Here is a 14,852-nt window from a genome sequence, read left to right as displayed (position 1 = left end):
CACTACTTCAGCGAGTTAGGAACTACAGAGAATTTGAAGATACTGACAATCATCTTGAATGTTACAATGAAAACAATGAATTGGAACATGCAACAGTTTCTAACTTGAGTCAATCGTGCGCACTTGTGTGGCCATCAGGTACTACACTGTGCTTACAATGAACAGTTACGTTAGTGGCGTGTGTTTGTGTTATATTTTTCATTTGGGCTGACAGATGCCTAATTTTAAGATGTTTTTTTTTTCCTGACACTACTTCATGTAGGAAAGCAATGAAGGCGGTCTGTTATCTGCACTAGGTGTCTGCACCGATTTTGTTTATTTACAGTCGCTCAACAGCACCGTACACTAGATGAATTCCTCGGTCGATAACTATTCAGAACTAATAAACAATTTTATAGTATTGTAGTAGTATCGGTAGTGTTTTAGTTTACTCTCTGTTTCATTTAAGTACATAATTTGTTACTCAGTTAAATGGTAGTTTGTCTTTTTAAACAATTTCCATGAAACTTTGGCTAATTGGGCCAAAAAGGAAAGGGTCCCGATGTGTCCCAATTAACTGGAATCCACTGTAGTTTAAAAATTTTGGACATTTCAAGCAACTTCCCTTGACTCTACTGGACAAGGCTATGAACAGCAATCTGCGGTGGACCAGACCATGAGCAGCCATTTTAGGATTTCTGTCCAAAACCAAACAAGCAATTTATGTCGCTAGCAGATTCTCAGAGAAACAATCCAATGCTGACAGCAACTCTGTAATTTCCATTGCAAAATACTGGAGGGAAAAATAAAAGCATTCATCCTCTGGTGAAACAGCTGTGGTCCTATATAACATGGTGCCCATTGAAACTACACAGGGAAACTGCAGTTGGGCTGAGATATATTTCAGGCAGAGAATAGCAGGTTGCATTTTCTGGTGTATGGGAACCCAAGCAAGCCAAAATTAAATTACTCAATACTTCATACATTTAAAAACTACCCTGACATTTACAATATTAATAACTGAAATGTAAATAAAATAGCATTTTCATAAAAGTGACCATACACATTTGAAATCCATTTCTGCAGTTTTTAATAATTGCACTAAAGTGTTGCATTTCAACTCAGTGATCAAAAGTACAGCACAATCACCCATATCATATTAGAATCAGATTTAATATCACTACCATATGCAGAATTTATTAACGTTGAAGCAGCAATACATGACGAATATAGGAAAACACTGAATTACAGTATGTATATTAAATAGTTAAAATTAAAATAAGTAATGCAAAAACAATTTTAAAAAAGTAGTGAGGCAGCATTCATAGGTTCAATGTCCATTTAGAAATCGGATGGCAGAGGGGAAGAAGCTGTTCCTGATTCACTGAATGTCTGCCTTCAGGCTTCTGTACTTCCTTCCTGACGTTAACAATGAGATGAGGGTGGTAGGGGTCCTCGATGACTATAAGCCACTTGCTCCTTGAAGGTGTCTTGGATACTATAGAGACTAGTGCCCATGATGGAGCTGAATCATTTTAAAACTCTGCAGCTTACTTCAATCGTGTGCAGCAGTCCCCACCCCGCCCCCCACCCATACCAGATGGTGATGCAGCCGGTCAGAATGCTTTTCAAACCAACAACAACCACAAATTAAACTTTTCCAGGCAATGAAATGTTTTCAGGAGTGCTTATGCCTTACTTGTTTATTAAGTTTCACCTAAAAAACTGAGAATATCAAATCTCATTGAAACCATGCTTGTAAACAGAGAAGAGGAAGGGTAAACAAGGATAAGAGAGGGTAATTGGGATCAAAAGTGATCGGGAGGGCATAATGCTCCTGGAACGTTTTGACAATATATTAGAAATGTTAACCTAATGATTTAAGTAAATTAACAACCAATCCAGCAGGCTGGATGGAGAATGAGGTGTCTCCCAGTGGAGGTTGGTTGTAGGGGATTCGTAGCCTGTTCCTTAGCTAGAGCCTTCAGCAATTTGGGCATCAGGGGAGAGAGGAAGAGGAGAGCCATCCGCAGTACCACCGATGCGGCAGAGAGGGCCTCAAGATGGCTGTGGCTCAAAAAGAGGGGAGCCATGGAGTCATAAGTAGCTAGCCATCTGGACACAAGCTGGGGTCTGATCAGCCCCGGGTGGGTCACCTAGAGGAGGTTGTATGTTGAGAGACCCGAAACACCCAATGATTCCAGGAGCATCACTGAAGATGTGTCCAGAAGCATCAATAGATGTATGTACACAGCCAAATTACAAATATGAGGTAGGATAGCAGGGTGGAGATACATCTCTATCATAGGAGGTGTAAGGCGGTCCTTCCTTCCGTTAGCCTACAGGTCACCCCTGGGGCAAGGTGTACCATATGCTTAGTTCCCCAACCACAGTCACGTGAAGCCTGGGGAGTAGGTGATGGGTGGTCATATGAGCAGCTGGCGTACATCACAAGTCCTGGTTATTTGACAATCTCAAAAGAGTATTAATAATGGCTGGGGTCACCCGTCCTGTAAAGATGTTGCCTAGAAAAAGTCAAAGGCAAATTACTTCTGTAGAAAAAATTGCCAAGAACAATCATGGTCATGGAAAGACCATGATCGCCCACGTCATGCGACACAGTACATAACAAATGAAATAGGAGGTCAGTCACCATTTTACCGTAATATCCATCTGCTGTGAAATATATTTTATTGACATATAATCCATGCAGGGTCAGCACTGATAACCTATTTCATGTTTCTGCTAATATTCTTAAAGCCTAATGGAGAAAGAAGAATCCAGTTGCTTCAAATGGCGATGCCCATCATTAAGGACCCCCCCCCCCCACCCAAGACATGCCCTCTTCTCATTGTTATCAAGGAGGTGGTACAGGAGACTGAAGATACACACTCATCACTTCAGGAACAACTTCTTCCTGTCTGCCATTAGATTTCTGAATGGACAATGAACCCGCAAACAACACCTCAGTATTTATATATGTATATATACACACACACAACTTCATATTGCAATGTACTGCTGCTGAAAAAATACAAAAACAAATTTCATGACACATGCCAGTGATATTAAACCTGCTTCTGAGGGAGGTTATCTTAAAACATTACCCAAGTGTAACCATTGGTTTATTACATGAGAAATACACTTCTAGTAGACGAATAAAAATCAAATGCCATCACCATGAATGAATTTGAAAGGTTCTCTCCGTATTATGATGCAAAGAAAACTTTATGGAAGTTCTACCTTTTTTTTTGTCTGCAACAAATGTTCATTCTTTTTTGCACATTGGATGTATGACTGTCTTTGTGATGTGGGTTTTTTTGTCAATTCTATTGTGTTTCTTTGTTTTGTGGCTGCCTGCAAAAAGACAAACCTCAAGGTTGTGTATGGTGTACATACTTTGAACTTTCTGAACTTCACACAGATTTGGATTATCCAAATTACCCAAGACGGCTGAAAATAGCTTTACTGCCAGCACTCCCTGTAACGAGCCCCTACTAATCTGGCAATCAGCCCGAAACGTAAAATGTTTCTCTATGAATGCTGCCCAGCCTGCTGACTATTCTTCCACTTTCCAGTTTATTTTGGGTATCCAGGAAACTTATTACCAATATTTGCAAATAACTCAACTTGCAATTAATACTTCTGAAATTATTTGTGAAAAGACTAAACTGCATTGATACATTTATTATTCATTACATCATTTAGTCCTGACTACTGGCTGCTCAGAACCTCATCTCTGACACACGGATGGATGGACAACAAAGCCAGTACTGATGTTCCTTTGTTTTCACACCACCCTCCCCAATCCAGCACACCCTTTTTCAACCTTCCTACTTGCAAATGGATACTGCTCCCCTCACTTCCACTACAGCAGGGAAAAATAAAATGTTATATTCTTTCTAAAAACATAATTCTGAAGTATTATATAATTTTATATAATTGCTCAAACGTGGTATCACACGTAGATAGTGTATTTGTAAAGAAAGCTATTGGAACATTGGCCTTCATAAATCAAAGTACTGAGTACAGGAGTTGGGATGTTATGTTGAAGTTGTACAAGATGTTGGTGAGGCCTAATTTGGAGTACTGTGTCCAGTTTTGGTCACCGACTCACAAGAAAAATGTAAATAAGATTGAAAGAGTACAGTGAAAATTTACAAGGGTATTGCTGGGACTTGAGGACCTGAGTTATAGGGAAAGCTTGAATACATTAGGACTTTATTCCCTGGAGTGTAGAAGAATGAGCAGAGATTTTATAGAGGTATACAAAACTATGACTGGTACAGATAGTGGGAAAAGCATGCTCGCATTTACCCTAAGGTTGGGTAAGACCTGAACTAGTGGTAATGTATTAAGGATGAAATGTCTAAGGGGAATATGAGGGGAAGCTTCTTCAGAGGATGGTGAGAGTGTGGAATGAGCTGCCAGTGGAAGTGGTGGATGTGGGTTCAATTGCAACATTTAAGAGAAGTTTGGATAGGTACATGGAAGGGAGGAGAATGGTAGACGATGGTTCAGGTATGAATCAATGGCACTAGGCAGATTAACAGTTCAGCATGGACTAGATGGGCCAAACAGCCTGTTTCTATGCTGTACTAGTCTATGACTCTTTTAAAAAATTGTTTGAAATCCAGGCGTAATGAGATAATACTATGTAGATTTTTCTGGATCACCATGTGCTGGCAACTTGCTCACAGGATGCGACATATGAATAGAGTTTACACTTCAATTAAATTAGTGAACACACATATCAAACAAGCTCTAACCTGGTTTTCTATTATGGCCATCATTTCTAACCACTGGTCTTTTCTCATGCTTTTACTGTGGTGTCCCTACACAATAAAACCACTAATGCACTTCCCACAATAGATTTCTGAACACAACACTGATTTTCACATCTGTCCCAAAACTAAATCTATGGGTGTAAATGGATCAGTCAAATAGTATCGTTCATCACGAGTGCCAAACTATCATCCTTTATAAATGAGAAAGCATTCAGGCTACCTTGAGACCTATTTATACTACAATTTCTTGGCTTTGTTATAAAATTAAATATCCGGGACAAAAGAAGCAGCTTGAAGTGTCTTTTACTGATGTATGCAGGCAAGAACCACACATTATCACATATTCCATTTCAAAGCAAGCAAAAAACACGAGGAGTCAATATTGCAGATGTTGGACTTTTATTAAACATCTCTCCAGAAGTACCATTCTGTTTATTCTGGTCCACTTCACTCTGTAAGTTTTCTGTACTACATAGTAGATGGATTCAAAATGGCATCATTAAACTTTGGAGTTCAAACTAAAGCAGCGACTGATTGTCAGAAACATTATTTTACAGTTCTGATTTGAGCAGACTGTGAATACAACCAAATCGGAGGAGATTCGGCAACCATTTCGCACAGCCCAACGGTGCCGGCAACGCCGATGGCAATTGTCAAAGGAAGAGCAGCCATTTCAAAACCACTGTTAGTTTAGAAGTACAATCCTATAAATGGGCTCAGAACTCAACAACTCAAATTGCTCTGAGAAAGAAACTGTACCTAGGCAAAATCTGTCAGCAATTTTATTTCCTGCAGAAAAGAAAGAACTTTAACCTTCCTTTACAAAGAACACAAAAATTGCCTCCCAATATAGCTGGTTTTTAATGGTCTATTTACTATTTATTAAAATATCAGATTAAAGCTTACAATTTGGATAGTACATTAAGCTGACCCGAACTTTAACTGCATTATTTTCCAACAATATTAATTCATTAATACTGGCAAAAAATACATAATTAAAAGATACAAAGACATTACACCCACCCAAACATTAAATATCAAACAACCAAGATTGTTTAATGTCATTTCCAGTACACAAGTGTAAAGGAGATGAAATAATTGTTACTCCAGATCCGATGCAGCACAAACAAAACCACAATAAGATAAAGAACACAATAATTTAAAAAAGCTACCGCAAGTTTGAAGTACTGTTTCAATTTTGACCAGAAATTCTGAAATTAAAAAACGGATTTCTGGGAGCTTTTTTAAAACTCACATCAAAGTAAAGATTTTCATATGAAAAAAACAATTATATAAACTGAAGACATTTTTCTCCGAAGTTGATGACTTTGAAAACCTAATCCTTTACTATACACATTTCATCCAATATAAACATCGCAGGCCAGTTCTTTAAATAAACAGCTTAAGCTTTGACCCATTTCTGACTTATGCCAATTAATTAATAGAATTATCAAATGGAAATTAAATAAATTATCCACATAGTTTAGTTCTTTGGCACAGTATTAAAGATTTTGTGCTAAGAATGTCAAACAGGAGATATCATAGACACGTTTAGGAAACTGTAGATAGAATACCATCCGTTAATAGACCATCTTCAAATGGGTCAGAATTTCTAGGGTTAAGTTGGTTACTTATGGTTAGAATTCACAGCTAATTACAAACCAGAGTACAATAATTATATCGTCCACGGAAACAAGTATTTTCTGGAAGTTCTTGTACAGTGCAATAAGAAATTAAAACATTTGGCCCATAAATATTTCAATTCCCTAGAAGGAATCATAAATACAGTTCATACACAACTATGAACAGGTGAAAAGAGTTACACACACAAAATGCTAGATGAACTCAGCAGGTCAGACAGCACCTATGGAAATGAATAAACAGTTGACGTTTTGGGCTGAGACCCTTCATCAGGGCTGGAAAGGAAGGGGAAGAAGCCAGAATAACAGGGTGGAGGGAGGGAAAGAAGGGCAAGCTAGAAGGTGATAGGTGAAAGGGCAAAGGGCTGAAGGAGGAATCTAATAGGAAAGAAAAGTAGAAAGGGGAAGGAGGAGGGACGTCAGAGAGGGGTGATAGCCAGGGGAGAAGTGGTAAGAGGCCAGAGTGGGGAATAGAAGAGATAAGACGGAGGGGAAAAATAAATGATAGCAATTGGAGAAATCGGTGTTCATGTTATCAGGTTGGAGGCTACCCAGATGGAATACGAGGTGTTGCCCCTCCAACCTGAGCATGGCGTCATCGTGGCAGAAGAGGAGGCGTGGCTTGGCATGTTAGAATGGGAACGGCGATAGGAATTAAAAGAGAGCAGCAAAGTTTCTATTTAAGTTTTGTCTCATTATTGATTACTTCTTGTGAAAGGCTATGCATTCAATGAATTGTGATGTAAACCCCAGAAGTTGCCTGAGAACTACTCAGTACCACAACCAAACTCGAGCCCAGTTCAGTAAGTTCAAATTACATTGGAGCTGAAGTAATGCAATGAGCTGGGCAGAATATGTCTCCCGTTATCCTTCTCAAGCATTGCAGTCATTGGAAGATCTTTTACTCCCAGGCATTGAAGGGTTTTTGCTTTCCACATACCAGATACACGAAGCACAGGCGGCATCCGAGAGGCGCCTGAGCCCCTTCCGAAAGACACTGTTGGAAAGGCTATATATTACGCAGTTACAGAAGCTATTGCTAATGGCGAGCCAGGTGGTCAGGAAAGATACCTCCGAGCTATGATAAAGGTGGGAGCTCTCGAGGAGGAAATAAACGATGTACGGAAGCCAGAGGATGTAAAAGACGCTGGTGATTCGGAAGAGAACCATAGCATAATGTTTCTCAGAGCTGGGCGGATTTTCTGTCGATGTCCCTTCTTGAGGATTAAACCGAGCACGTCTTTCACTGATTTCTTTAGTGTGTTGTTGGCATATTCTGAATATGTTGAAATAGGTAAAACAGACCACAAAGGCAGCAGGAGCGTAGAGCAAAACCACAATAAACCCTGCAAAGTACACGTTTGTCTCCCAGGAATTAGCACACCATTCAAATATGTCCCCATGATAACCTGGCTTTCCCCAGCCAAAGAAAGAAGGAAGGAATATAATGCAGGAGTATATCCAGATGATAACAATGCAAGCACGCAACCTGCACGGTGTGACCAGCTGATTGTAAGATAGCGGCTTCGTAATTGCAATGTATCGATCGACGCTGATGCAGGCCAGGGAGGTCATCGAAACGCTTTTCAGGACAGACACAATATATCCAAAGAATTTGCACGTTAAAGATTCATGAGATCCAGTCGGATAGTGAAGAAGGGACAAAGACGGAACCAGGCAACTGACTCCAACAAACAGATCAGCAAACGCCGTAGTCTGAATGAAATAACTTGTGGTATGGTGATTCAAAAGGGGTGCACAATGAAATACCAATATGACAATGAGATTACCTGAAATGATTAACACCGTGAGAAAAACAATGATGGTTATTTCCAGGAGGCAGATGTTAACTGTTTCGTAGTAACTGAATCCCAAAAGGCAGAACGGTCGGCTGGTATTGTTTGCATCCAGGGAAGAGTTCATACTTCGGTTCTGCACGGCCCAAACAGATGTCATTCTTGGCTGGGTTACTGCGGCGGTGTCTCAGGCTTCTGCCTCACTCGTTTACTATCTGAGCGACTCTGTTCAGTATTATCAGCATTGCAATTTCCCTTGCAAACAGCCATCAGCCTTAACAGGACACAAGGTGACAGAGCTGACCCTTGCAGTTGCCACGCTTTCTATTCTTTAAGAAATGAAGACAAATGCTGGCATGAATAAGACTGTGCCATTGACTGGAAGACAAAGAGGGGGACATGACACCTGCCTTTCCTCTGTTGAAAGTAAACATATGCATATATTTTCTGTTTCGTTAAGCTCCAGTCCTCCCTCACATGTGGCTTCGTCGAGTCAAAACGACAAAAAAAACCTTTTGTGGAAATGAAGCTAATTTTAGCCTCAAAATATCAGCACAGTAACTTCACAATTTGTCAAAAGGAAGAGACTGATTGAAAAAAAAACAAACTAGAAAACCACAAGATTTGAAATACAAGTCTCTCAGCTTTCCTTGAAGGTTTAAACTGCAGAAGAGTCCAGACCAGAGCCTCAGTGACAACCACTGCAATGTGATGCTACTTCCGAATCTCAGCCCAATTTGCCGCAGAATTCAAACGGCCCCTCCAGGCATTGCTCCTCCTTCTCTCACAACCCTCTGCCAAAGGAAATGTTCGCAAGCAGACCAGAGGATGACTGCAGCACGGGGAATATTTCCTCTTGCAGCAGCCTCTCTAAAGAGCTCCATCTAATTTCTCTCATATATACTGTAATGCATTAGAGCCTTACCGATCTGTCGCTCGACAGCAGCAGACACTCAGTATACTTTGACCCTCCTGGGAGACGGCTAGCCGGGGAGGAGCTACAGCACAGATCACTGAAATTCCAATACAAACTTGGATCTAGTTATCTTCAGTAACGGCACGGCACCAGATTCATATTTCGCTACCTCGAGTCAGATCAGTCACTGTCTAGCTGTAGTGTACGACAATAACCCAGGTGAGTTAATAAGGTGTGGTAGGTCAGCAGAAACACAAGAGATTCTGCAGATGCTGGAAATTCAGAGCAAGACACAGAAAATGCTGGAGGAACTCAGCAGGTCAGGCGACATCTATGGAGATGAATAAACAGTTGACGTTTCAGGCAGAGACCTGCTGAGGGGTCTCAGCCCAAAAAGTTGACTGTTTGTTCTTTTCCATTAGGTGCTGTGGTAGTTTAGCACTGCCTTTGTGAATTAATTCAGAGTTAGAACAGGAAGAGTTAAACTACGTTATGATGATCTGTAATGCTTTCTGTCCTTTTAAGTTTTATATATAGAACCACAAAGAATAAAAATCAAATAATTTATTATATAATTACAAGTGTTTCAAATTATATTAATAATTCCATACAGTAAATTGATAATTAGTAATTATTGACAAGTTTTCTGAATTGCATGAATTTAATCATCTTTCTGGGTAATCTCTATCACTGCAGCAGCAAAATGTGACAAGATAAGCACTCGGGTGCAAACAGGAGTCAGTAACACCCACCATCTCCAATTGTTCGCTGGTTTTGTACTCTCTGGCTGGGTGGTGGGGCTAGAACCCTGTCAGGGTTAGCAGACAGTTGGGGGGGGGGGTGCGGGGCAGAATCCTGGCTTGGTGGCATGAGGGGAGGGGGGAATATCCTGGCAGGGTAGGGGAAGAGACAGACAAAACTTAGACTGATAAGCTCTCCCTATACCAAGATGCTACGTCGTTACTGCCATTACCCAGAGAGATCAGAGTTAACAGCAGACAAGCCCCAATTGTTAATAACGCCTTCCTCACTGGTTGAGTGAGCCAAACTAATGATTCCAATTATAGAAGATGTATTTTCAGTTTGAGTTTCACCCAGAAGATAGTGTAGCATTACTTATTTTAATTTAAATTATAAATAGATTTAGATTGATTCTTTCCTCAATATGAAAACATTAACAACTTCTAAAAGGCACTTCAAAAATTTATTTCCATTTACACTCAAATGGCAATTTTTCCCAAAGTCTAGTGCTGAGTAAGTGTTCTGAATACAAAGGAGCCACTCATTCACCGAATAGCAGAAGCTATAAGATAAACAGAGAGGTCTGGTAGCATCTGTCATTAAGGACCCCCATCACCCACGACATGCCCTCTTCTCATTGTGATCCTCAGGGAAGAGGTACAGGAGCCTAAAGACACACACTCAACATTTCAAGAACAGCTTCTTCCCCTCTGTCAGATTTCTGAATGGACAATGAACCTATTATTAGCTCACTCCTTTTTCTTTGTCCATATACGGAATATATTGAGCTAGGGTGCCTAAGACTTATTTGTCACGTGCATGGCACATCAAAATATTGAAGGATACAGTGAAATGCATTGTTTGTGTCAACAACCACCACAGACTGAGGATGTGTTGGGGGTAGCCCACAAGTGTTGCCAGTGCCAACAAGTTGTGCCCACAACTTACAAATCCTTACATTTTTGGAATGCGAGAGGAAATCAGAGCACTCAGAGGAAACCTATGTGGTCATGGGGAGAACGTACAAATTCCTATCAGACAGCAGCGGGAACTGAACCACAATCTTCTGATCACTGGCGCTGCGGAGCATTACGCTAACTGCTACACGACCATGCCGCCTCCTTGTTTAAGGAAGGACAGCTCTATGCGTAACTTGTCATAATACAAATTTTCACAAGTGCACAGGATTGTATCTACTTAAAAAAAATGTTCAATAATCTACAGGGAAACAATGACAACAAAAACTAATTGATATCACAAGAAAATCTGCAGATGCTGGAAGTCCAGAGCAACACACATAAAGGGAAGGAGGGAACCCAGGTGTAAGTAACAGGCAGATGAGAAGTGAAAGGCCAGAATGGGGAATAGAGGAAAGGAGGGGGGGGGAGGGAATTTGTTTACTGTTAGAAATCGACATTCACACCATCAGGTTGGAGGGTACTCCAGACGGATACAAGATGTTGCTCCATCAAATGGAGGGTGGCTTCATCTTGGCACAAGAGACTATGGATCAACACGTTGGAACCGGATCAGGGATCAGAATTAAAATATTTGGCCACACAGAAGTCCCGCTTATGGCAGATGTGCTTGAAGTGGTCCTCCAATTTACGATGGGTCTCACCAACATAGAGAAGGCCACATTGGGAGCACCGAACACAACAGATGACCCCTAATTGATATTTGACTTTCTTCTTAGTCCTCCCCAAAGCCCTCCTCTCTATACTGATACTTAATTTATGATTGTATCACCAACAACCTGATAAAACTATAGGGCTGTGTGGCCCTCCTGCTACCTGCCAAGGAATATAAAGATGAAAGCATAAATTCAATTCTATAAGACTACAATCCTAAGTCTGTGCTAACCACTAACGTCTAGTGGCCGAAGCAAACAAGAGAAAATCTGCAGATGCTGGAAATCCGAGCAACACACACAAAATGCTGGAGGAACTCAGCAGGCCAGGCAGCATCTAGGAAAAGCTATCGGTCATTTTCCTCATTTGGTATTGGATAACTTTAAATCCTCTGTGGTCAGCTCACTGTATGTTCTGTACAACACTGACCAACATTACTGTCTTGTCAGCAGGTAAAGTTCATGAATCTCTAGGAAAAATACGGTAACATATTCGCACTGTGATAATAAATTTATTTAGACTTAGCTGAAGGGAATTCAAATATTCACATGAGACATACCAAACTCTGACATTCCATTTTCTACTAAATTACTGAGAAACTACTTAACAAAAATTTGAAAGATCATCTATTTCAATACTATTTTTAAAATATCATGTACCACACCCCAAACCACCACTACTTTATCATTTCCTGTCAGTCACCTTATTTACAGACATCCTTGTGCCTTAGCATCTCTTTATGGACATACAATCAATCTATGCATATAAGCTATCTTATGTGTTTATATCTACTATGTTTTTTTTATTATTGTGTCCTCATCTTATTTTTTTTTGGGCTTCATCAGATCCAGAGTAACAATTATTTCGTCTCCTTTACTCTTGTGCACTGGAAATGATATTAAACGATCTTGAATCCTGAATCAAGCTAATCTTCCTATCAAACACAGAAGATTCTGCAGATGCTGGATATTCAGAGTAACACACAAAATGTTGGGAGGAACTCAGCAGGTCAGGCAGCATCAATGGAGAGGAATAAACAGTCAACGTGGAAGCAGAGAGGATGTTTTCTATGATGGGAGAGTATCAGACCAGAGGACACAGCCTCAGAATAGAGGGGTGTCCTTCTGGAACGGAGATGAGGAGGAATTTCTTTAGCCAGAGAGTGGTGAATCTGTGGAATTTGTTCATACAGGCAACTGTGGAGGCCAAGTCCTTATGTATACTTAAGGCAGAGATTGATAGATTCTTGATTGCTCAGGGCATGAAGGGATACAGTAGCCAATTGGGGCTGAGAGGAAAATTGGATCAGCCATGATGAAATGGTGGAACAGACTCAATGGGCCAAATGGCCTAATTCTGCTCCTATATCTTATGGTCGTATGGTTTCAGGCCAAGATTCTTCATCAGTGCAGATGCAGAGTCATGGTGAGGTGTCTTGACCCGAAACATCGCTCTATAGATACTGCCTAGCCTGCTGAGTTTAAAAAATTACATTTAGAGATACAGCACTTAACAGGCCTTTCCACGCCACTGAGCCACGCTGCCCAACAACCCACCGATTTACGCCTAGCCTAATCACAGGACAATCACCAATTGCACTGTGGGAGGAAACCAGAGCAGAACCTACACTCACTTTCAAAGACACTTTACAACTCATGTTCCAGTATTATTTTTATTTGCACAGTTTGTCTTCTTTTGCACTTTGGTTGTTTGTCAATCTTTGCCTGTTTATGCATAGATTTTTTTTGTAAATTCCAAAGGATTTTTTTCATAAAAATGTATGTTAAGGCAGTAGATGGTGACATAAGCACACTTTGTTAACAGGTTGTATGTGGTTAAAGACTTTAAAAGTTGCAACACATTGATGGAATGACCTTGAATCACAGTGAACAGATGACACCAAGTTTGGCCATTCCAATCCTGATGCCTTTAAGTACTACATGTTAAATTAACTGGCTGGCAGAGCAAATATAAAGTTAATCAGAGAATTATTCTGAAAAGATCTGACCATTTTTTGAATCAAAATTGCTTTTTTTCTCCCATTTATGCACTGCCCAATGCATTACCAGCAGCAGCCTAGCCACCATCTAGCACAGAAGTACAGAAAGGTGCTGGAAAAGGTACAGTAACATCATGAAGGATCCCACCCACCCTGCTCATGGACTGTTTGTCCTTCTCCCATTAGGGAGGAGGCTACGTAGCATCCACACCTGGCCTACGAGACTTCAAAACAGTTACTCTCCCCAAGCAGTAGGCTGATCAACACCTCCACCCACTAACCCTCCTTTCCCCAACCACCACCACTTTATCATTTCCTGTCAGTCACTTTAAGTACTGATACACCTGTGCCTAGTGTCACTTTATGGACATACAATCAATCTATGCATAGAAACTAAGTTATACATATATATCTATTGTGTCCTTTATCTTAGTGTGTGAATTTTTTGTGCTGCATCAGCTCGAGTAATAATAATTTCATTCTCTTTTACATTTTTGTACTGGGAATCGTATTAAACGATCTTGAATCTTGAAAAGGTGATAAAGACTGTGTACAATTTGATTCTCAGTCTGCATATTCCCTGTTGTCAATCTGCTCCTTAAGAAACGGGGTATTACTGGTCATGTGCTTAATTATCAGGTTCAAAATAAAACTGCAGCCTTACTGTTTGGAATAAATAGAAAGTAAAAGTGCCTGATATTTTACACCTTCTCAGGATGTCCTTGAGTGCTTTTGAAAAGCTGCTGTTTCAGGAAGTGCAGCAGTCAATTTGCACAGTGCAAACTCTCACTACAGCAAAGTGATAATGAGCAGAACGACGACTGAGATAAATATTAGGAGCTCAGAGAGAATGCCCACTTTTCCCTTTGAAGAAGTACCGCCTGAGAGAGCAGACATACTTCATGATCCAGCAAAGGAACAGAAGGCCTGCTGAGAGAATCATAGGGGGTCTCCCTCACACCCCCCACCCCCCCCATCCAGGACATACATCAGGACTGCCATTCGCAGAGCCCTCAGCATAGTCAAGGACACTTCCCATCCAACCCACGACCTCTTTGACCTCCTGCCACCAAGTAGAAGATACCACCATACAAGAACAAGGACAGCTAGGCTGGGTAACAGCTTCTTCCTTACCCCAGGCTGTGAGACTTTTGAACTTTGCTTTCACCCAGAACACATTATTTATGACAGGGCCAGTAGCAGTAATACTGTTGTATATTTAACTAGGTGTACTTATGTCAATTTGTTTATTGAAATACAGCACAGAACAGGCCGTTCCAGCCGCACGATGCAGCAAACCCCCAATTTAACCCTAGGCCAATTATAGGACAGTTTGCAAGGACCAATTATCTTACCAACAGTA

The 14,852-nt window shown here is 40.6% G+C and overlaps 2 protein-coding genes across 6 annotated transcripts in view; both read right to left on the bottom strand.

Annotated features, from left to right (window-relative positions):
• LOC140186475 (rab GTPase-activating protein 1) overlaps positions 1–14,852 on the bottom strand; it is a 250,738-nt gene that overhangs the window by 101,338 nt on the left and 134,548 nt on the right. The gene's annotated exons all lie outside the window — the stretch shown is intronic.
• LOC140186045 (probable G-protein coupled receptor 21) lies at positions 5,169–8,891 on the bottom strand. The gene has a single exon (XM_072239869.1). It carries the CDS (start codon positions 8,360–8,362, stop codon positions 7,280–7,282), a length of 1,083 nt encoding a protein of 360 aa, XP_072095970.1. The 5' UTR covers positions 8,363–8,891; the 3' UTR covers positions 5,169–7,279.

The sequence above is a fragment of the Mobula birostris genome, chromosome 22 (assembly GCF_030028105.1).
Source record: "Mobula birostris isolate sMobBir1 chromosome 22, sMobBir1.hap1, whole genome shotgun sequence".
NCBI classification, from domain to species: Eukaryota; Metazoa; Chordata; class Chondrichthyes; order Myliobatiformes; family Myliobatidae; genus Mobula; species Mobula birostris.
This window is presented reverse-complemented; position numbering and strand designations above follow the sequence as displayed.

Coding starts and splice junctions, on each gene's coding strand:
- LOC140186045 (XM_072239869.1), bottom strand. CDS start 8,362: ATGACATCTGTTTGGGCCGTGCAGAACCGAAGTATGAACTCTTCCCTG.